At 37.4% G+C, this 24,531-nt stretch overlaps 1 protein-coding gene across 2 annotated transcripts in view; it reads right to left on the bottom strand.

Moving 5' to 3' along the window:
• MNAT1 (MNAT1 component of CDK activating kinase) overlaps positions 1–24,082 on the bottom strand; it is a 205,730-nt gene extending 181,648 nt beyond the window's left edge. The window contains exon 1 of one of the 2 annotated variants that reach the window (XM_045070215.1): positions 24,057–24,082. In XM_045070215.1, coding sequence (XP_044926150.1) covers positions 24,057–24,067 — 11 coding nt within the window. In that variant the 5' untranslated portion in view covers positions 24,068–24,082. Of the gene's footprint in view, positions 1–21,726; positions 21,952–24,056 lie in introns of those variants that run through there. The other variant, XM_004738880.3, reaches the window with a different exon arrangement.
• Between the last annotated feature and the right edge of the window lie 449 nt (positions 24,083–24,531).

Genomic DNA, 24,531 nt, shown 5'->3' with positions numbered 1-24,531 from the left:
TTCCTCCTCTCTCTCTACCTGCCTCCCAGCCTACTTGTGATCTCTGTCTGTCAAATAAATAAATAAAATTAAAAAAAAAAAAAGAAGCCTGTATCACCAGCCTTTCCTCTCAATTATGTCTACACTCCAGAGTGAGCATAAAATGAGAGATGTCCACTCAGTTGTTCCTTCACTTGCACTCACTTCCAAATACCTCTATTTTAATAAGACTGTATCTGACTGCATTGAAAGATAAGTCTTGGGGTGCCTGGGTGGCTTAGTTGGTGAAGCAGCTGCCTTCAGATCAGGTCATGATCCCAGGTTCCTGGGATTGAGCCCCACGTTGGTCTCTCTGCTCAGCGGGAACTTGCTTTTCCCTCTCCCTGCCATTTCCCTTGCTTGCACCGTCTCTCTCTGTCAAATAAATAAATAAAATATTCAAAAAAGAAAAGAAAAGAAAGAAAGATAAGTCTTTTCAATACAATGCCAAAGAAGAGTCAAATATTTTATCTGATGTTCAGCAAAAACAGTGATTCATTCCTATGCTGAAAGAAAATCTGGCTATGCTCAGCTTAGTAAAAAACAGTTTATCCATACTGACAATTTCTGGTTTTACCAAAGGTATTTCTTTTGCTATATATAATTTCTAACTTACACAACTTGAGAATAAAAATTTCATACAAGATTCAACACTACTGGGGGCGCCTGGGTGGCTCAGTGGGTTAAAGCCTCTGCCTTCAGCTCAGGTCATGATCCCAGGGTACTGGGATCGAACCCCGCATCGGGCTGTCCGCTCTGCGGAGAGCCTGCTTCCTCCTCTCTCTCTCTCTGCCTACTTCTGATCTCTGTCAAATAAATAAATAAAATCTTTAAAAAAAAAAAAAAGATTCAACACTACTGTATTTATCGCTTATAAAAATAAACCTATATGGGTGCCTGGGTGGCTCAGTCATTTAATCATCCAACTCGATTTTGGCTCAGGCCTTAATCTCAGGGTTGTGAGTTCAAGGCTGGTGTTGGGCTCCACACTGGGCATGGAATGTACTATAAATTAATTAATTAACTAACTAACTAACTAACTGGACTATTTTTACAAAGAATTAACTCCTCAAATTGCTATTTTGTGGATTTTAATAAAGTTTATTCAAGACCTTAGACAATGATGGGAAGTTTACAAAATTATCACTAAAAACACTGACTTACTATTAAAAAGTTAAAGATAATAAATTTTTTACCTTTATAATTTAATTACAATAAACAGTATCATTGGTTTCTCCCTAGATTACATCTAAATCAAAGTTGTTTGTATGTCCCTGAATAAGAAATACTTCTCTACCTAATGAAAAACGGCTTGTTTGACACAGGACTCTGGAAATCTATCCCCACTATCATAAAAAGAATCCCTAATAGTATACAAGTTTTGGTAATGTGTCATTTGTTTCAATAAAGGTGAAATGACTGTACTGGCTATCTGCTACTATGTAACAAAATACCCTCAAACCTACAAGCTTAAAATAATAAACATTTATTATCTCATACAGTTTCTGAATGTCAAGAATCCAACAGCAGGTTATTTGTCACGACATCAGCCAAGGCTGCAGACATCTGAAGACATGACTGAAGCCAGAAAATCTAAGACCGCTTACTACCATGGCAGTTGACAGAAGGCCTCAGTTTTTCACCAAATAAGCCTTTCCATATGGCTGCTTACAACAGAGAAATTGTCCTTCCCAAGAACAAATGATCCATGAGAAAGCTGCAGAGTCTTTTTAAGACCTGCCCTTGGACATGACAAACCATCACTTCTACAGTATTCAATTGGTGACCCAAGCAACTCTGATAACCATTTGGGAAGAAATTCCGCAAGGGCATAAAAATCAGGAGGCAAGAATCCTCAGGAGCTCTCTTGGATTTATTACGCTCTAACAATGATGAACATACAGATATATAGTTGGTGTGGTCGTACAAATATCCACAAATTCTTTGATGCTTCTCTTACCTTCTCTTACCTTCTCTCCACCCTAAATATGAACTATACTTAGGACTCTAACAAAAAGAATGTGATAGAAATGACAGGGTCAGACATCCAAAGCTAGCTTATGATATTGTGGCTTCTGCCTCTTTCTCTTGAAAGCTACTATGTCGGGAGGATACTAAAATCCTTAGGACAAAAAGAACTGAGACCTCTAACCAACAAAGTAAAGAAATCAGGACTTCTCATAAAAGTCTCAAAAGTAGGCTTAGAACTGTATCCTCCACAGCTTCATTCGTGCCTTCAGAAGACTACAGCTCATGCCAGAAGTTTGGAAGCTGATCTTTCTCCAGTAGTCTACAGATGATTACAGCACCCAGTCCATACCTTAATCATTGCCTTGTAAGAGATCCTGAGCCAGAATCTCACAGCTAAGCCACTAAAGAACTCCTAACTCACAGAAATTGTGAGAAATCATTTGTGTTTTCACTTACTAAATTTTGAAATAATTTGTTACAAAGAAATAGCTAATATACAATACAACTGGTTTTATGAGACCATAATAATTCTTTTTTTTTAAGATTTTATTTATTTATTTGACAGAGAGAGACACAGAGAGAGAGGGAACACAAGCAGGGGGAGCAGGAAAGGGAGAAGCAGGCTTCCCGCTGAGTAGGGAGCCCGATATGGGCCTTGATACCAGGACCCTGGGATCATGACCTGAGCCAAAGGCAGCTGCTTAATGACTGAGCCACCCATGTGCCCAGGCCACAGTAATTCTAATACTAAAACCTAACAAAGATCATTACAAAAAAAATTTTTAAGATACCCAAGCAAAGATGATTATCAAAATACTAGCAAGCCATATCTAATACTTATAAATAATAATAATAACCATGATATGTTAATGCTAAATAATAATAATAATACACCATGATATGTTAATGCTAAAGCCAGGAATACAATATTGAATTAACATTCAAGGATGAATCAATGTAATTCACCATATTATCAGAATAAAGGAGAAAAAAAATCAGATTCATAAAAGGCACTGGCAGAATTCAAAACCAATTCATGATTGAAAAAGGAAAAGAGAGAAATTCTCCACAAACTAGGAATAATAAAGAACTTCCTAAAACTAATAAAGGAAATATTTGGAAAATCTATAAAATATCGTATCTAATGGTGAAAGACTGAACTTCATCCTCCCAAGACCAAGACAAGAATGCCATTTTCAGCACTTCTATTTGGCATTATCGGAGAAGTTCTGGCATTGCCTCACAGCCAAGTAAGTGAGTAAAGAAATAAATAAATAAAGTTGGCATGAAGGAAGTAAAACAGCCCTTCCTTTCCAGACATGATCGTTTACACAGAAAATTAGCGGGGAGGGGCCTGACCAGTTCACTTGGAGGAGCATTCAACTCTTGACCTTGGGGGTGTGAGTTCAAGCCCCACATTGGGTGTAGAAATTATAATTAATAAATAAATAAGATTTCGGAGAACCTACAAATCAATTATTAGAATAAAAGAATTTAGCAAGATTGCAGGATATAAAGTTAATATACAAAAATCTACTGTATTCTCACATACTAATACCAAATGATTAAGAAGTGAGGTTTTTTAAAAAATGACACATATAGTAGAAACAAGAAATAAAATTACCTAGAAATAAATATAATAAAACTTGTCTAAAACCTCTAATTGAAAACTTTAACACACTGCTGAGTGAAATTAAGGACTTGTATAGATGAAGAGATATATCAAATTTTGATCTGAATACTCAATATTGTCAAGATGGCAATTCTCCCCTAATTTAAAACAATCCCAATCAATATTCTAGCAGGCATTTTTACCGGAAGTTGACAAACTGATACTAAAATTTATACAGAGATGTAAATGACCTAGAATAACCAAGCAATTTTTAAAATAAAAAACATAGTGGGAAGACTTACACTTCCAAGTCTCAAGACTCACCATGAAGCTGCAGTAATTAAAACAGTTCAGTTGTACTAGCAAAGATAGGTATAAATCAATGGAGCAGAATAGAGGGCTCGGAAACAGACCCATACTTATTTAGTCAATTGCTTCTTGACAAAAACACTAAGGCAATCCAACGAAAAAGGAAAAGCATTTCAACAAATAATGCTAGATACCCTAGATATCCTCATAGGAAAAACAACCAACCAACCAACCAACCAACCAAAACTCTTACCTCACACCATTCACAAAAGTTAACTTCAAATGGATCACAGTCTAAATGTAAAATCTAAAACTATAAAACTTAAAAAGTTAAACATATACCTACCATGCAAGCCAGACATGGTAAATACTGCTGTATTTACCCAAGAGAAACAAAAGCACATGTTCATACAAAAACTTTTACATGAAAGTTCATAGCAGCCCTTTTGTAATACAAGTAACCAGAAACGAGCCCTTCAGTAAGTGGATGAACAAGCTATGTATCTACACAAGAATGCTATTTAGTAATAAAGAGGAATGAACCACTGATACAATAAAAGAGATGAATCTCAGAATAATGGAGTCAAAGAAGCCAAGCCAAAAAAAGGAAAACAAAACAGACTCTCTAATTTTATGTAAAATACAGCAAATGCCAACTACTCTAAGAAAGAGCAAATCAGTTGCTACCTGGGGATAGGAGCAGAGGGAACAACAGATTACAAAAAGGCATAAGCAAATCTGGGGAATGACAGAAATATTTGTTATCTTAATTACAGTGATCACTTCATGGGTCTATTAATATGTCAAAACCGATTAAATTATACACTTTAAATATATGCATTTTAATGAATGTCAATTCCACCTCAGGAAAGTTAGTAAAACAAATAAATAAAATATTAGCAATGTCTAACAAAATTTTAAATACACATTTTGCTGTTAGAAATTTACTCCACAGATACACTTGCTTATGCACAAAGATAAGGATGTGTACTGAAAAACTGGAATACTGAATATCTGGAAACAACCAAAGCTTCCATTAATATCGGACTGGCGGGCGCCTGGGTGGCTCAGTGGGTTAAGCCGCTGCCTTCGGCTCAGGTCATGATCTCAGGGTCCTGGGATCGAGTCCCGCATCAAACTCTCTGCTCAGCAGGGAGCCTGCTTCCTCCTCTCTCTCTGCCTGCCTCTCTGACTACTTGTGATCTCTCTCTGTCAAATAAATAAATAAAATCTTTAAAAAAAAAAAACTATCGGACTGGCTACAGTGATCAATGCATTTTCAAAAGATGCAACCATGAAAAAGGACCTATTTATATACTCAAACGTAAGTTATTCAAAATATATTGATAAATGAATGAACTAAGTTGCACAGAAATTCATGTAACACAATCCAATTTGTATTTAATTTTCAAAAAAACAAATACATATGCACAGAAACTATGATTACATCTGGTTGACCAGTACCCTCAGCACACTGAAGATTCTCTATTATTACAACTATTTTGTAATTTTTCAGAAAGAAACATTACATAACAGTTAAGACTGACATTACTGCTCTTAATAACAACAACAGTAAGTGCTCAATAAATATTAGCTGCTATATGCCAGGCAATAATAATGCCAAGCAAATGTTGTACAAGTTGTCCTTTACTTAATCTCCACAACAAGCCTGTAAATCAGGTAGCATTATTTTTAGCACCATTTTTAAGATTTAGGAATCAAGGGGTCAAAAAAGCCTTTGCTGCAGGTCTCTAGTAAATGGTAGCACAAGGATTTAACTCAAGTTTCTTTGATTTCAAAGTTGATGCTTTTAACCACTGTACCAAAATGTCTCTATAAGCAAAATCTAGAAAACAAAAACCCATAAATGAACACAATAATTGGGAATAGTGCTAGTAAAAAGAATAGCCAAAAAGCACTAGTTTATTTCTGGCTCTTCCTTTTGACAAAAAAACAAAACAAAACATCCTGGTAGTATTTACGTAAGTAACTAATTATCCTCTGTGAGGAATTTTAGTAATCAATCCACTTGGCCTATATGAGTTCAGTAATTTCTAGCTTGCTACATTCTAACTTCTACATATAACATGTTAGCTTCTATGCTAATTCGAAATAATATAAACCCAAAATACATAAAGCAAACAGGAGGCACAAATAATGTATTTCCCAAGGGGAAATTACAAGCACTAAATTTATACTAGCTGTAGCAATTTATTATTATTGACACCATTCCTACTTTAAACTGTATGTTTTTGTATTTAGTTGCAACACATTACATAGATTGCTTTTCGCAATTAACCTCCATAAGGAATTAAATATTAATGAATATCCCAAATACAATTATGAGGAATAAGACATTCATAATCCAAATATGTAACATACTATAGTTTAGATCCTAGAAATATATTTAAACTACCTTAAAAGTAGGAACTTTTTGTCTTTAAAACTTTGCTTATTGGCCTCAACTTTCTAAAGAAACTCACTCCTTTTATTATGATCTGATTAGGCATTAAAAAAACATGGATAAAGAATCTTCATCTGCTAACACAATATTTTATTAAATTGTAAGATATCAATTATGTATTCATTTGACTGGCAATATGAACATTTCTAAAAAATAAAGTAATATGTAGTTCAGCAAGTTCCAGTTCTATGAAAACCACACTTTATATAAAACTGATTTCTAAGTAGAATCACTCACAAGAATCAAAAGGTAAAAATTAAAATAAATTCTCTGTAGAAGTTTATATTTACAACTATTTTTCTATTGTCACAAATGTTTTAATTTTTAGAAATGTTAATATTATCTTTTCAATAAACTAATGCAATACACATTTTAAAATAAAAGCATTTTAAGATATGACTGAATATAAATATAGTTATATCCCTAACATCAAATATAGAAATATACCCTTAAAATGTTCCTCATGTATCCTCCAACAGATCTCAAAAATATAACATCTTCCATGTCACACCACAATCCTATAACTTTTTAAAAACATTTCCCCCATATTTTCTATTCCAAGTCCACAGATCAGTAACAAGAAGTAAGATCAAATGACACGTTTTGGTTACATTATCTGAAACAGTCCTAAAAAGTGATGCTCTCTTTAGAAACAACTTAATTATAGCCTAAAAGTAAACACTGTAGAATTATTTATGAAGAAATTATACTTAATATTAGAAGATTTTAAGACATTTACATTTTAATGGAATGAACTTTTTTTTCTTAAGATTTTATTTATTTATTTGACAGAGAGAGATCACAAGTAGGCAGAAAGGCAGGCAGAGAGAGAGAGGAGGAAGCAGGCTCCCTGCTGAGCAGAGAGTTTGATGCAGGGCTCAATCCCAGGATCCTGAGATCATGACCTGAGCCAAAGGCAGAGGCTTATTAACCCACTGAGCCACCAGGGGCCCCTGGAATGAATTGTTTTTAAGTAAATCAGAGTTAGATGCAGTTTGCTTCGGTTACCTGAAATTACAATAGCAGACTCATTAAATATATATGTATCAGTGATGCAGAGGTACTGCACCATATTGATGGAGACTTCATAAATTTTCAATGATATAGCCACTATCATATTTATGTTCTAAAGAAAGCAGAATGAGGTATACAACCATTTTTCTTCATCTCAAAATTCTGTTTTTCTATATATTCTAACAGTGAATGTAAGAAAACCTAATACTTCCAAACAGTTCTAACAAAGTCCATGAATATTACATTTTCTTCTCTTTTTGTGGAGAATACACTTGTTTATACAAGCATGTATCTAGGATACAAATCAAAAATGAAATATGCAAAGTAAAAATACTATAAAATTAGTTACCCTCTAAATCATCTCATTGTGGGGCGCCTGAGGGGTATGCCTTTGCCTTCAGACTCAGGTCATGATCTCAGGGTTCTGGGATGGAGTCCTGAGTTGGGCTCTCTGCTCAGTGGAGAGCCTGCTTCCTCCTCTTTCTCTCTCTGCCTGCCTCTCTGCCTACTTGTGACCTCTGTCTGTCAAATAAAGAAATAAAATCTTTTTTTTTAATATAAATAAATAAATAAATAATTTCATTGTACAAACACCACATTTAGGCTTCCCAATTTGCAAATTTATATCTCAAAAGCCAAACACTATGACTTTGAGTCACTATGAGTTTATATATTATCATTCAAATAAAATGATATAGCAAAATATAGGATTGGCAGAAAAATCATTATTGAACATTCAAAGTTGTTTTTTTTTTTATGTCAACATCCTGGAAACTAAAATATAAAAAGAAAATTGTTCTAAGTGTGTCCAACTGATTTTGATAATATTGTTGTATTTTCATTTTTTAAAAGGGTTTGAGGGGCACCTGGGTGGCTCAGTCAGTTAAGCATCTGCCTTCAGTTCAGGTCATGATCCCAGGGTTCTGGGATGGAGCCCAGTGCCAGACTCCCTGCTCAGGGAGGAGTCTGCTTCTCCCTCTCCTTCTGGCCCTCTCCTTGCTTGTGTGCTTGTGCGTTCTCTCTCTCTAATAAATAAATAAATAAAAATCTTTTTAAAAAGTAAAAATAAATAAAAGGGTTTGACATGCAATCTAGTTGCAATACATCAATAAGAATTTTATTTAGCAGGACGCCTGGGTGGCTCAGTGGGTTAAAGCCTCTGCCTTCGGCTAAGGTCATGATCCCAGGGTCCTGGAATCAAGTCCTACATTGGGCTCTCTGCTCGGCGGGGAGCCTGCTTCCTCCTCTCTCTGTCTGCCTCTCTGTATCCTTGGGATTTCTGTCTGTCAAATAAATAAATTTCTTTAAAAAAAAAAAAAAGAATTTTATTTAGCAAATGTGATTAAAATTTAATTGAATGATTCTTAACTAGGATTTACACAGAAAGAAAAAAGTAGAGCTGACCAGGTGGGCAATGCAACCATTTAACCTTAAACAGGCTTTGTTTTTCCCATCTGTTAAAATAAAACAAGACAGGAGAGAGGTATAAAAGAACTAAAAAGATGATTACTAGACTCCTCCCAATTTTAAATTAACTGACTTTGCCAACTTCCTATCAATCCTTTTGACAAAACAAATAGCACTTTGAGGGATGTACTTTTACACAGGCTTCCATGTTCAGCATGACAGCCAAATCAGACATCACATTCCACCTTCCTAATGGGGCTAATATTTAGATCTTTCCTCTTCAGTTGTTACTTCACAAAAACATTTATGCATTTTTAACCACCTAAACATTTTTGTTCACTTAATGCTAATCTTGAAAAATTCTTTTTTTTTTAAAATATTTTATTTATTTATTTGACAGAGAGAGATCACAAGTAGGCAGAGAGGCAGGCAGAGAGAGGGAGGAGGAAGCAGGCTCCCTGCTGAGCAGAGAGCCTGATGTGGAGCTGGATCCCAGGACCTGGGATCATGACCTGAGCCAAAGGAAGAGGCTTTAACCCACTGAGCCACCCATGAGCCCCTCTTGAAAAATTCTTAAACTTTAGGATATATCCACAAAAAATATGTGCTTCCCCTAAAAATCAGCAGAATGGTGACAATCAGGTTCCAGGATTTCAGGTTTCTGCTTTTTGTTTTTGTTTTTGTTTTTTTAAGGTTTTATTTATTGGGGTGCCTGAGTGGCTCAGCCGTTAAGCATCTGCCTTCATGATCCTGGGGTCCTGGGTCTGAGCCCTGTATCAGGCTCCCTGCTCAGCGGGAAGCCTGCTTCTCCCTCTCTGACAACCCTGCTTGTATTCCCTCTCTCACAGTCTCTCTGTCAAATAAATAAATAAAATCTTTTAAAGAAAAAAAGGATCTTATGTATTTATTGCGAGAGAGAGAAAGCACAAGCAGGAGGGGCTGAAAGAGAAGGAGAGATAATCTCAGGCAGACTCCACACAGATCAGAGCAGAGCTCCATCTCACAACCCTGAGATCACAACCTGAGCTAAACCCAGGAGTACCATGCTTAACAGACTGCACCACCTAGTGCCCCTGGTTTCTGTTTCTGTAATAGTACTTTTTCCACAAATAGTTTAACAAATATGGGGCATAGTTGTTAAAGCTCACTTTCACACCTTAATTATAAAATATATTTTTATAACTCTAAACTTCCCTTGTCTTTCTTGCAAAGAGAAAAAAACTAATTTCCTTTAGCTCAAACACTATAAAACTAATTCAGGCAGGAACCATGTCTGCCACACTCACTGTTGTACACGCACACCTTGTTTTCCAACACTGCTTGAATACAAGACTCTCCTAGATAGATGCATAAAATACAAGGTCTCTCCCCCAAAGATCTATGTGGAGCCCAAAAATCTGTAATTTAATTAAGCAACCAAGATGATTCTTAGGATGAGGCAAGTTTGAGTATCAGTCATCTGGAAATTCTACTGAGTGTACACAAGAAAGACTACAAACTTATATTTAACAGTAAACAATAACTAATAAATTACTACTGAGTCTTCTTTCTCTTTGAAAACAGACTTCACACGTTTGAAATGTGAATGAAACCATGAAAATTGCAGATTAAATTTTCAATTATTCTCATTCTATTTACTATCTCAGCGACCAGCTACTAGGTAAACAGGAAGTAAACTGCCAAAAAGATTGACACTTAACCTAAAAACTGTGTTATGTACATTCATAATACTAAAAACAACTCCTTATAGTTGATTACAAATTAAGTTTACTCTTAAATTTACCTGAATTCTTAAACTTAGTTGAACTGTGTGTAATCTAATCCTCACAGTAATCTTGTGAGGTACAGGCTACTGGTAAACTCATTGTACAGGTGAGAAATCAAGTGCTTAAAGTATATGACTACTTTTCCCTCAATCACACAGCTAATAAGTTGCAAACCTAGGATTCAAACTCAGGCAGAAATCACTAACCATAAACTAGATTTAATAGTTTATGCCCAAAGCAGAAAAAAAGCAATGAGAAAATAAATTGGGGGTGCCTGGGTGGCTCAGTCAGTAAAGCATCTGCCTTCAGCTCAGGTCACAATCCCAGGGTCCTGGGATAAAGCCTGGCATCATCGGGCTTCTTGCTCAACAGGGAGCCTGCTTCTTTCTCTCCCTCTGCCTGTCACTCCCTCTACTCATGCTCTCTCTGTCAAATAACTAAATAAAATAAAATTTTAAAAAAGAACTACTTTCAAAAAAAGGAAAATAATTCCATCTCTGTTTATACTTATATTCCTAAAGGAAAGTAATATGCTACTATTTCAGGTTCCTGCAGAAAAAATAACTTGTATTTTAACAAATGAGTGTGAACACCTCAAAAACAGCTTCATATTACCTGTTTGAATCTTACAACACAAATTTGATAATACAACTTCTAAAGAAAGAAATCCTAAAGAATGTCCATTCATGAAGCCAAGGTTCCTATGCAATTTTCTGATACCTACAGGCAAAATTTCACAAAAGTTTTCCTCCAAAACAGGAGGGGGGAAAAAATATGCATATATATATATATATAGAGAGAGAGAGAGACATATATATAAAAGCCACAGACCAGGTAAAATGAATCTTTAAAAAGGACTGCCAGTAAGAAGAAAAGGATTAGAAAAGAACAGAACAGAGATAAGGTAAGAAGAGAAGCAGCATGGAGATAAGATACAAAGAGACACATTACAAATAACATAATTACTAAATATTAGTAACTGTAGTTTTAAAGAACTATAACATTAGGTTACACTAGATAAGAAAAGGAACTACATATATTAGCACACACTGCATCTTAAAGACTAAAGTACACTAATAATCACTTCTCATCAAACCAAAAAATATGTATCACAGCCATAAAACAAAATCAATCCATACTGAAGTAATCATATTCTGTAAACAGAATGATCAGCACTCTCCTCCATATTGGAAAAGAATAATCACAACTAACAAAAATTACTAAATCTTTTGTATCTTGAGTTTTATTAATGATGTGAATTCAGAGACCAAAACTACTGACCACAATAATCTTCTAATTAACTATTGACTAAACTATCTAAATTTTAAGAGATTAAAGGCGGAAAAAATTATCTATTCCAAACAAATAAACAATTCAAAGTTAAATGGCTGGCATAAAACTGGCTGGTTATGGCAAACCAAGAACACAGATATTCTTTTTCTTTTTTTTTTTTTTTAAGACATAGTTATTTGTGGGGCACCTGGGTGGCTCAGCTGGTTAAGCAATCATGCCTTCATCTCAAGTCATGATCCCAGGGTCCTGGGATAGAGCCCCACATTGGGCTCCCTGCTCAGCGGGAAGCCTGCTTCTCCCTCTCCCACTCCCCAGCTTGTATTCTCTCTCTCACTGTGTGTCTCTCTCTGTCAAATAAATTTTAAAAATTTAAAAATTTTTTATTTATTTGAGAGAGAGTGCACACACAAGTGGGAGGGGCAAAGGAGAGGGAAAGAGAATTTCCAGCTGACTCCACAATGAGCAAGAAGCCCCTAGGTGGGACTCAATTTCATGACCCTAAGATCATGACCTGAGCTAAAACCAAGAGTCAGACCTTTAAAAGACTTTGCCACCCAGGTGCACCAAGAACCTAGATTTTCTAACTTGTGACTCAGTGTTCTTTCCGCTACTCAATAGATTTGGATTATGAAAAATATAGGACATCAACTCATACTGAAAACAAAAACCATCACCCCTACAAAAATAATATTGAGATGTTTATTGCAATTGTCATACAAAAGATATGAGACATTAATTTTCTGAAGCTGTTCTGCAATATTATATTCTAATCAATTGAAAATATTCACTCCACTAAAAAGAAAAAAGGAATGCTTAGAAAAGTACTGGGGAAAAAATTAAAGTAGTGAAAAAATTAGAAACTACAAAAGAAATGTTAAATAGGTACAAGCAACTGCCAATTTTGAGGTAAGAAAATGAACATGTACATATAGAACTAAGACTAAGGAAGCAAATGACTCAACAATAGTTAAGGCCAGCTTTTCCTTAAAAACATGATGGAGTTAACTGATGTCAGACTAGTATTCTCACCATAAGCAACCATAAAACAAACAAATGTATGAGACACAGGTTTACAGGCATTGGACAATAGGCAACACAAACACTATAATCCCTCAGAGATGGGAAACTAACAAAGCAAGCCCTACAATTGCCTCGGTTTTCTACCTGGCACAATTTCCATGACCAGGATCAGCAAGTAAGAGTTTAAGAAGGGCACAGTGGTTATGGTAAACTGAAGAGTCAGAGATCAGAGTTCAGTGCAGTTGATATGGCTGAAAACCGCAAAGCAGTAGGTCCAGAAGTCTATATATAGGAAACCCCCCATAAGTCCTTGGCCAAAAAGGCTATACCTGTGCAGGGAAAAATCAATCAAGGCTTAAAGAACAGAGGATGAGAGAGGAATAAAAGGAAGAGTGGTGGATATATGAGGTGCCCCTGGGTGGCTGGGTCAGTTAAGCATTGGACCCTAGACTTTGGCTCAGGTCATGATCTCATGGTCCTGGTATCACGCCCTGCATCAGTCTCCCTGCTCAGCAAGGAGTCTACTTATCCTTGTCTCCTTCCCCCTCCTCCAGCTCATTCTCTCTCTCTCCCTCCATCTCTCAAATAAATAAATAAATAAATAAAATTAAAAATTTAAAAAGGGAGTGGTGGATATTCTGTGAAGTTTCTACCCAGTCAGAGTAGAGATACCGCATTACACCTTAACATTTTAGACATCCAGCCGAAATACCAAAAAGGTACCAAAACCTAAGGGCCAAAACCTAGAAAAAGACTTATTTCAGACTCCCCTAACAAAGCTTAAAATCAGGACACAACATATTTTGCAAGGAATTAAAAGTTAGGACATTGAGTCGCACTAAAGTAAGGAAACACACTGGGATCTCTGCAGATCTGTCTTAGCAAAGATTAAAACCAAGCTTACAAAGTTCAAGGTGATCAGCCAGTAAGTGATCTACCTACAAAATTAAAACACACATACAGACACAAACACACAGAGAGAAAGATAAAATCCAGTATCTCTAAAATGTAGCAGCCTCATGATCCAGTTTACATTTGAAAAAAGTACTGAACATTCAAAAAAGGAAAAAGAAAAACGTGACCCAAGGTCAAAAAGAACAGTCAATAGAAACCAACCCTGCAATAGCCAAGATGTTGGATCTAGCAAATAGAAACTTTAAAATCAGCTATTATAAATATTTTAAGAGTATTAAACACAAAATATGTTCAAAGAATTAAAGGAAAATACATCCAAAGAACTAAAAGAAAATACAGTCTTAATGAATGATGAGCAAGACATCCAATTAAAGCAAGGAAAATTGCAAAAAAGAATAAAATGAAAACCCTAGAGCAAAAAGTACAGTAACAATTATGCTGAACGAGCTTAAAAGAAGATTAGAAATGGCATATGGGAGTCAGTGAACTTGAAGATAGATCAATAGAAAGTAACTAAAGAAGGGAGAGAAAAAAGACTGAAGAAAAATAAATCATACCACTGGGACTTAAGAGAATGTCAGAGTCCAACATACATGTAATTCGAGTTCCAAAATAAGAAGAAAGTGTAAATAGTTCAAAATCACTAAAATTTTCCAATAGAATAAAAAATACTGACTTACTAAGCTCAGCAAACCTCAACTAGGATGAATACAAACAAACAAAAATACAACTAGAACATACTCAAACTGCCAGAAACAAAAATTAAAGAAAAAAAATCTTAAAAGCGGCCCCAAAAGGTTTTTATGTAAATGGAACCAAAGACCTGAGTAACAGCCAACTTCCTATCACAAACAATGGAGATCAGAAAACAGTATCTTTCTTGTGGTGAAATGCCAACCTCTAATTTCATATTCAGCAAAAATAATCCTTCACAAGTAGAGCAAAATAATATCACTTTCAGATAAACAAAATCTAGGAAAATTATTCACCAACAGACCTACAAGAAATGCTAAGGAAAATTCTTCAGGCAAAGGGAAGAAGGAGGACACCAAGTCAGTAAATAAGTAGGTGAATATAAAAGACTACTTTTCACCACTTTATACCCAGTAGGATGGCTATAACCCAAGAAAAGTTAAATAACAGGTGCTGGCAAAAGATGTAGAGAAACTGAACCTTCATACACTGCTAGCAGGAATGTAAAATGCTGCAGCCACTTTGAAAAACAGTCTTACACTTCCTGAAATAGTAAAACTTAGTTATCATATGAACCAAAAATTATACTCCTGGAGTGCCTGGGTGGCTCAGTGGATTAAAGCCTCTGCCTCCGGCTAAGATCATGGTCTCAGGGTCCTGGGATCAAGTCCCACATTAAGCCCCACATCGGGCTCTCTGCTCAGCAGGGAGCCTGCTTCCCTCCCTCCCTCTGCCTGCCTCTCTTGTCTACTTGTGAGCTCTCTCTCTCTCTGTCAAATAAATAAAATCTTTAATATATATATATATGTATATATATATATATATACATATATATATATTCCTAAGTACAAGAGAAATAAAATCATTTGTGCATATAAAAATTTGTACATGAATGTTCCTAACAGCATTATCACAAGAGCCAAAAAGTGAAAACAACCCAAATATCCATCAACTAATGAAGGGATAAATAAAAAGTGATATATCTATACAATGGTATACTACTCAGTAACAGAAAGAAATAAAGTGCTGATACCGGCTACAACATAGATGAACCATAAAAATATTAATTCTAAGTAAAAGCCAATCACAGAGAGGGCTGGGTTCTCAGTTGGTTAAGCAAGTGCCTTCGTCTCAGGTCATGAACCTGGGGTCCTGGGATCAAGTCCCACATCAGGCTCCCCTGCTCTTCAGGGAGCCTGTTTCTCCCTCTCTCTCTCTGCCTGCCACTCCCCCTGCCTGTGCTCTCTCTCTCTCTCTTTATGTCAAATAAATAAATAAAATCTTTTTAAAAATGAAATGAGGGTGCCTGGGTGGCTCAGTGGGTTAAAGCCTCTACCTTCAGCTCAGGTCATGATCCCAGGGTCCTGGGATCGAGTCCCGCATCAGGTTCTCTGCCCAGCAGGGAGCCTGCTTCCTCCTCTCTCTCTCTGCCTGCCTCTCTGCCCACTTGTGATCTCTGTCAAATAAATAAATAAAATCTTTAAAAAATAAATAAATAAATAAATAAAAAATAAAAATGAAATGAAAAAGCCAATCACAGAAGACCACATATTGAATGATCCCACTTATGTCAATTACGTCAAACAGGCAATCCGTAGAGAAAGAATGATTAATGGTTCCCTCAGGCTAGAGGGGGGCAATGGCGGAGAGGGACTGTTTGGAGGGTGATGGCTAAGTGACCGAGGGGTTTCTTTATGAAGTGACAAAAATGTTCTAAAGTTGACTGTGGTAATGGAAGCAATCTCGGAGAATATACTTAAAGCCACAAACTCTACACTTAAAATGGATGAATTTTGTGGTATGTGAATTACATCTCAAAAAATGTTTTTAAAAAGACTATTTTTTCATTTTCTACTTTTCCTTAAAGACAACTGTTTAAAGCAAAAATAACAATACTGAATCATTTATAGAAGTAAAAGATACATGATCAGCCTAAAAGATGAAATGGGTAAGTAAACAGAATTACATTGTTCATGTTTGAGAAGTTGCTAAATGGGAAGTGAAAAATGGAGAGTGTCAGATAGTGACTCTAAATACACTTTGATAAAGATATACATTGTTATACGTAGAGAAACCACTCAAAAACTATTTACAATATTAAAATAATAACAAAGAGCTATTGCTAATGGCCAATACTTTAAAATATGCAATTAATCAAAATAAGGCAAGAAAGGAACAAGAACAAAAACCAAAACAAACGGAAAACAAGTAGACCTAAACTCAATGAGATCAATAATCACATTAAATATAAAAGGACAAATACACCAACTAAAAGGCAGAAATTTGAAGGCCAGATAAAAGAACAAGATGTTAACTAACTAGTAATATAAACTGGTTGAAGGTAAAAGGATGGAAAAAGATATACCATCAAACAGTAAGCATAAGAAAACTGACATGACTATTTAATTCAGACAAAAACTGCAGGATAAAGAATACTTCAAGAGACAGAAAGAGACATTTCATGATGACAAAAGGAGATTGTCGTCAGGACAACACAGCAATCCTAAATATCTATGTACCTAATAAGAGAACTTCAAAATACATGAAACATAACAGAACTAAAAGGAGAAACTGACAGATCCACAATCTAGTTGGAGTAATTGATAAAATGAGTAGACATTAAATTTGTAAAATATAGATGATCTGAGTAAAGCCACCAACCAAGTTGACCTAATCGACATTTATAATACACCAGCAGTCACAGAACATTCTTCTTTTTTTTTTTTAATATTTTATTTATTTATTTGACAGACAGGGATCACAAGTAGGCAGAGAGGCAGGCAGAGAGAGAGGAAGGGAAGCAGGCTCCATGTTGAGCAGAGAGCCTGATGCAGGGCTCAATCCCAGGACCCTGGGATGATGACCCGAGCTGAAGGCAGAGGCTTTAATCTACTGAGCCACCCAGGTCCCCCCATTTTTTTCAAATATACACTGACTGCTCACCGAAATAGACCATTTGCTGGACCATAAATAAGTTTTCAGAAGATTTCAAAAGACTGAAATTTAATAATCTTCTCCTACCACAACAGAAAATTAGAAATTAACAATAATATATCTACAAAGTCCCCTTTTTCAAATTCTTTTACCAAGAATGAGTCCCTTTTCCTACTTTTCCTGCCCAAAGGAGACACTGTTTCCTAATTTGCATAAAGGTTAGTCCAGAGTATCAGTTAGAACAAAGAAATTAATGCCACTTATGAGTCATTCTTTCTCTGGCTTAACCCACTGAGCTTTAACCTGATATAGCTTCTAATTACAACTAAAACGGCACCTGGGTGGCTCAGTGGGTTAAGCCTCTGCCTTTGGCTCAGGTCATAATCTCAGGGTCCTGGGATCAAGGCCCATATCAGGCTCTCTGCTCAGCAAGGAGTCTGCTTCCCTCTCTCTTTGCCTGCCTCTCTGCCTACTAGTGATTTCTTTCTCTGTCAAATAAATAAATAAAATCTTTTAAATAAATAAATAAAACTAATAATTTAGAGAAAATACAGAGGAACATATTAATACCACAGAGATGCAATCAGTAAAATTCATAGTAGTAACTCTCAGAAACTCATCAGTAGGTAAGAAGCAGGAATAGAAAAGGGAAGAGAAAAAGGTCTTAAGTAAATATGGCCAAATGCTGACTTTTATATATCAGGACATATTTGTTTATTCTACTACTCTGTGTCTTATGCATGTTTAAAATGAAAAAAGTGGATTTAGTAAAATCAAATACATCTAAAGTTTCCAGAGATGAGTTTTGTCAAGAATGGCTGGGATTAAAATTAAATTATTGTTAAAGACCTGGTTAAATGAGAATTAGTTATAACTCCATCTAAATCAGTATGGCTCCAGAATTCTATGAAAGATTTCTACGAAAGGCCTGTTTCTTAAAACAAGTCGTCCTGAATAAGAAAAAGAAAAAAATCACACTTTTCTGTAATTAAAACAAAGCTCATCCTTGAATTGAAAAACAAACGAACATGGAATCCAAACTTCTTTCATGTACATGTAATCAATTCATTTGGGTATTTGCTGGATTGAACTGAATATGCTTCCTCAACTACTAGCAGGTAAGGGAGGAGTATTTTCGGAATGTTTCACCTCCTTTCTCCTTTTTGCTCCTGTATTTTCTCCCATAAACCATACACCCTAATTAATCTTTCCATAATCCTACACTTCATATCTTTCATGAATCACTACTCCTACTCACTCTATCACCCTAGGGTCACTATAATTAAACCTATATTTTAGCATATTATTAGTCTCTTGAATTCATTTAAATATAATCATTATTGTGCAAGTCCTTCATAGTAGCCCAAATGACTCCTGTTTCAATTTCATTTCTGCTTAGCACACATACTACCCACAAGTAAGAATATGATAGCGTCAAACAAATACCATAGATAATATTAAACATATACTGTATTTGACAGTAGAGACAGACACTCTATAAAACACCTCCAAATATTTTACATATAGTATTTAATCCTCAAACACTGTAATATAGGTAGTGCTGCTACCTCTATCGTACAGATAAGAAAAATGAGTACAAGAAGTAATTTGCCCAAAGCCAAAGCCCTATATAGGGACCGTGCAAAGAATTCAAAATCATAAGTTTATTATCTTAGCCAAAACTCTATATACTCTTATTCATTTTGTTCATATATCAAGTCAAAAAAGAACTATAAAATGTGGGCTATATCTAACAAGTTAGTAACTAAACCAAAATAAATGAAACACAAGAATAACTTTGACAATTTTTTTAATGATTTTATTTTTTAAGTAATCTCTACACCCAATGTGGGGCTCAAACTCACAACCCCAAGATCAAGAGTCACATGCTCTACCAAGTGAGCCAGCCAGGCCCCAATAACTTAGATAATTCTTAACTCTTATGAGAAAACAAGAAGGACTAAGGAAACAACAAAAGCAATCTCTAATTAAAAATAAATTATTTCAGGGGCGCCTGAGTGGCTCAGTGGGTTAAGCCTCTGCCTTCGGCTCAGGTCATGATCCTGAGGTCCTGGGATCCAGCCACACATGGGGCTCTCTGCTCAGCAGGGAAACATCTGGCAGAAAATTACATTTAGTATCCTTCAAAAAAGCAAATTCACTTTCTTTGAGCACCAACACACCTGCTACAGGCAAATGAAGAGAACTTGAACGAAATCTCCCTAAAAACCTATTAGTCTTTATACACTGTTTATCTCACTTCCCCTTTACCATGCATTCTATTACTTTTACCTTATTTCTAATCTTAAACCATTCAATCACAGTTCTATTGCATTCCCTTTACTGGATAGAGCAAAAGAAAATGAAAATAAGGAAAAAGTACCAGGGCGCCTGGGGGGCTCAGTGAATTAAAGCCTCTGCTTTCGGCTCAGGTCATGGTCCCAGGGTCCTGGGATCATCCTGGGATTGAGGCCCGCGTCGCTCTCTACTCAGCAGGGAGCCTACTTCCTCCTCTCTCTCTGCCTGCCTCTCTGCCTGCCTGTGATCTCTGTCTATCAAATAAATAAATAAAATATTTGAAAAAAAATAAAAGAAAAAGTACCAATTAAGCAAGTTAATAAACCTTATTATAATAACTACAACTGATCATGCAAGTTTTGCTTACTCAAAGACTTAGTCTATCACTCTGCAGCTTATATGTCATTTTTTATTTCTAAGAAACCTCAGAGAAATTACATGTATATATATATGCTCACCATAATATATCACCTTTAATCCCAAAGTGCTTTAGAAAACCACCTTTACTATACTACATGTGACCATAAAGACGTGGCGAGAAGGGGCGCCTGAGCGGCTCAGTAGGTGAAGTCTTCGCTTTAGGCTCAGATCAGGATCCAGCAGTCAAGGGAATGAGTCCCACATGGGGCTCCTTGCTCAGCAAGGAGTCTGCTCCCCCTACACTGGCCGCCATAACTTCTGCCCCTACCGACCCCCCATCATGCGGGCGCTCTCTCTAATAAATAAATAAAATATATTTTTTAAAAATGTGACAAGAGGGGCACCTGGGTGGCTCAGTGGGTAAAGGCCTCTGCCTTCGGCTCAGGTCATGATCCCAGGGTCCTGGGATGGAGTCCCGCATCGGGCTCTCTGCTCAGCAGGGAGCCTGCTTCCCTCTCTCTCTCTGCCTGCCTCTTCGTCTGCTTGTGATCTCTCTCTGTCAAATAAATAAATAAAATCTTAAAAAAAAAAAAATGTGACAAGAAATATATATTGACCAATTCCTGCACTTGTTCTTCAAAATACGCAAACTCAACCTCCCTCTTTCCTGTCCCTTCCCCAAAATGCGCGTTCCACCGTCAACCACGGTGTGTTCCAATTCTAGCAGGGCCCACTGAATAAGGGACCTTGAGCAGTCTCGGCCTCCTTCTCTGTGAAATGGGAATAAGACGGGTACTCACCTCATGGGGCTGTGGAGGGAATGAAGGGAGACAACTCATGGCAAAAGCTTAGAACAGTGCCTGGCACACAAGGTGGCCTCGTTAAATGCCAGCCATCATTCTCTCTCCAAAATCAACTGCCGAGAATCTAGACTTTCTCCCTTTCAGCGAGGAGACGTATCTGACCCAACTCCGTCAAGGCAAACGGGTTTACAGACGGGGGGTTTTCAAATCAACCCCCATAATGAACACAAGCAGAAACTCCCAGGAATTTTTTTTTTTTAAGATTTTATTTATTTATTTGACAGAGAGAGATCACAAGTAGGCAGAGAGGCAGGCAGAGAGAGAGAGAGGAGGAAGCAGGCTCCCTGCCAAGCAGAGAGCCCGATGCGGGACTCGATCCCGGGACGCGAGATCATGACCTGAGCCGAAGGCAGCGGCTTAACCCACTGAGCCACCCAGGTGCCCCGGAATTTTGTTTTCATAGCCATTTCGCCCTTGTCCATAAAAATACTGCGCGTGAAATGAAAACACTCCGATCCGCCGCCCCTTCGCCCGCGACACGGCTGGACCCCCGCTGTCAACGCGGTGTGGAAGCGCATGGGCTGTGGAGCGGGGGAGCCTGGCAAACCGCTGGGTACGACATCTGGGCACCAGCAGTCCAAAGCAGGCCGGCGCGGCTCAGGGGCTGGCGGCTGGAGTCCGTTCACAGAAACAACGCTCCTCGTCCCGTGTCCCTCCTCAGTGTCGAAACGAACGACGCCCTCTTTCCTCCCCAGAGCCGAGGCCAAGCCTCTCCCTGCTCCCTCCTCCCACCCTGCGCGTCTCACCCCCGCACCCCCCCCCCCCGGAACCCACGGTCCCCCGACTCACAGCGTGTGTCCGCACACATTCACCATCAGCTTCAAGGAAGGGTTGCGGTATTTAGTGGTCTTACACCGGGGGCAGCCCTGATCGTCCATGGCGCCTTCTCTCCGATGGACTCTCTCCGACGCCTGCTTCAGTTACAGCCAGAGCACCCCCAAACCTCCACAGACCCGACGCCAAGCGGGTTCCTACCAACAGGCACTCGGCTGAGACGGTCCCTTTGAGAATGAGCACCGGCCGGAGGCGAGACACTGCAGCACAAAGGTTCCGGCAGCAAGTTTTCCGGTCCTGCACCGGGTGCTCTGTCTTAGCTTCCGTAGGCCAGTACACTACCTTAGATCTCCCGCTGGGGTTATTAAAATGGTAAATTGTACGCAAAGCTCCATCTCCATGCATCCAGCAGCATTTTTTTAAGGAAATCTAAGACATAGATTCCATCTTGTACTGTCTGGAAACATTATCATGTTTTCAAAAATTTATGCCCTGTGTACATAATCAATAATTTAGACTGGCATTTTCTTTTGAACAATTCGATAGCCTGTGCTATCTATAATCTCCTTTATACTTGCACACTCATGCAAGCACAGAAAATACTATGTATTGGCAGGTAGAAGTTTGGGAAAATGATCTAGAACAAAAGCCCCTACACTGACCCTAAATATTACAGATTCTCACTAAATGTCAGATACTTCTATACATTGTATCTAGCATCTGCTCTGCAGATAGCCACTTGCTTCAAGACTGTCAAGCATACTTAACCGCGTCACCTGGTTCTTACATCCCCCTCCCAACACCTCCAGGAGTATACACTTTATTTCAGCAATTGTAGGATCTGAGAGCCTGAATGTCTCTGGCAATTGTAAGCCACATTCAATGCAGTTATCAAGACTGCAAAACAAAGTCTATATAGAGCTCTATTGAATAAACTCCTCCCTCCATAAGGGACACATGTTCAACCACATAATAAGGATTTGTTGATATTTTATTGAATAAGTACAGTGAAGAATGAATGAGCATCAAATACTAGTTTACTGTGAAAAAAATTTTAAGCCAAGCATTATCTTGTAATCTGACCCAAATTCCATCAAAAGTAGGCATGCAAAGTTTTTCGAATTAACCCATACAAAGAATATCAGCTATATACACACACAGTCATTTTACCTTTTCATAGCACTTTTGCTCTTTTCAATAAAAACATAAAAAGGAACATTCCAACTCCCACTTTTTTAAACGGCAAACTCAGTAGAAAACCCATGGTGTGGTAATACAGTTGGGGTTTCCATGGGTTACGGAGGGAGAACCTGACGAACAGCTGGATACCACATCTAGGAACCAGTGGACCAAAGCAAGCTACAACAGCACAGCGCTTATATTAAAATGTAGACATCAGGGATTCGCCTAATAAACAAATCATGTCATCTGCTTGATCATAGTATTGTTCACTAACAGGAGCTAACCAAATGTAAGTTTACTAAAGTAGGCAATGCAAATGCTAGGCTGACCTGGAGGCTTATTGTGCAGCTATTGTCTTATTGAAAAAGACCACATCCAAACCAGATACATGACTCAGAGTGAAGCTCTCTAAAAATAAAGACAACTTTGGGTGCCTCGGTGGCTCAGTGGATTAGGCCTCTGCCTTTGGCTCAGGTTATGATCTCAGGGTCCTGGGATCAAGTCCTGCATTGAGCCCTGCATCGGGCTCTCTGCCTGCCTCTCTGCCTACTTGTGATCTCTCTCTCTCTCTGTCAAATATATAAATAAAATCTTAAAAAATAAATAAATAACATAAAAATAAAGACAGCTTTTTGATCTTTATATTTTAATAGAATAGGAACTTCTGGTTAAAGAGTAAATGTGGTCAGTGAGCAAATAAAATTTTTAGCCAAGAGGTGCCTGGATGGCTCAGTCAGTTAAGTACCTGACTCTTCATTTCAGCTCAGGGCATGATCTCAGGGCTGTGAGATTGATGCCCATATCAGGCTCTGCATTGGGCATGGAGCTTGCTTAAGATTCTTTCCCTCTTCCTTTGCCCTCTACGCTTCTCTTAAATTTTTTTTTCTTTTCTTTTCTTTTCTTTTTTTTTTTTTTTTAGCCAATACTACACTGAGACATCATCCATTAAGTTGGCCTTCTTGTTTATTGTTTAATCATGTCCTTGAAAAGGAGACCCTAATCACTTTGTGAATTGTTTTGCCTTTAGCGCAAATCTTGACACCAAGGCAAAGAAAGCACTGAAGACTGTGGGAGGAAACATTGCCACCAGCTTTATCCTTTTCCCACGCTGTGAACTACTTATCAGAGAAGAATGGTAGCAACGGCTGACTTGGAACTCTTACTGGACAAGCATCGTTCATGCAGCTGGAGACAGTAGAAAGTTGTGCTTAGAGATCTGGCCTCTGCCTCCAAGAGACCTGGATTCAAGTGTTGTCTTCATCTCTTTCTAGTTGCAGGGCTTCAGGCTTCAGTTTTCCTAACTATAAATCAAGGACAGTATTTGTAAAGATTAAATGAGTTATTTCATTTAAAGTGCTTAGCACAGAGTAAGAGCTCAATAACTGTTAGCCTTTATTAACAGTACTATAAAAGTAGTAGTATCTAAAGTAGATAAAGTAGAGGTAATGAGAACTTAGACTACTCTTAAATGACCCAGACCTGTTTTTGAGCCAAATTTCTTACCCTCCCTTACCTCAGCTACTTTCCTCCAGGTAATACACTTCACGAGGTTGCTACAATTATCAAATTACATAACATGTGGCCCTACTGCAATGCTTTGTACATAATAGAAACTCTGAAATGTATACCATAATTACT

The sequence above is a fragment of the Mustela putorius genome, unplaced genomic scaffold, assembly GCF_011764305.1.
Source record: "Mustela putorius furo isolate JIRA1106 unplaced genomic scaffold, ASM1176430v1.1 tig00000129_pilon_pilon_pilon, whole genome shotgun sequence".
In the NCBI taxonomy this organism is placed as follows: Eukaryota; Metazoa; Chordata; class Mammalia; order Carnivora; family Mustelidae; genus Mustela; species Mustela putorius.
The sequence above is the reverse complement of the archived record's forward strand: the minus strand, read 5'-3'. Positions and strand labels throughout refer to the sequence as shown.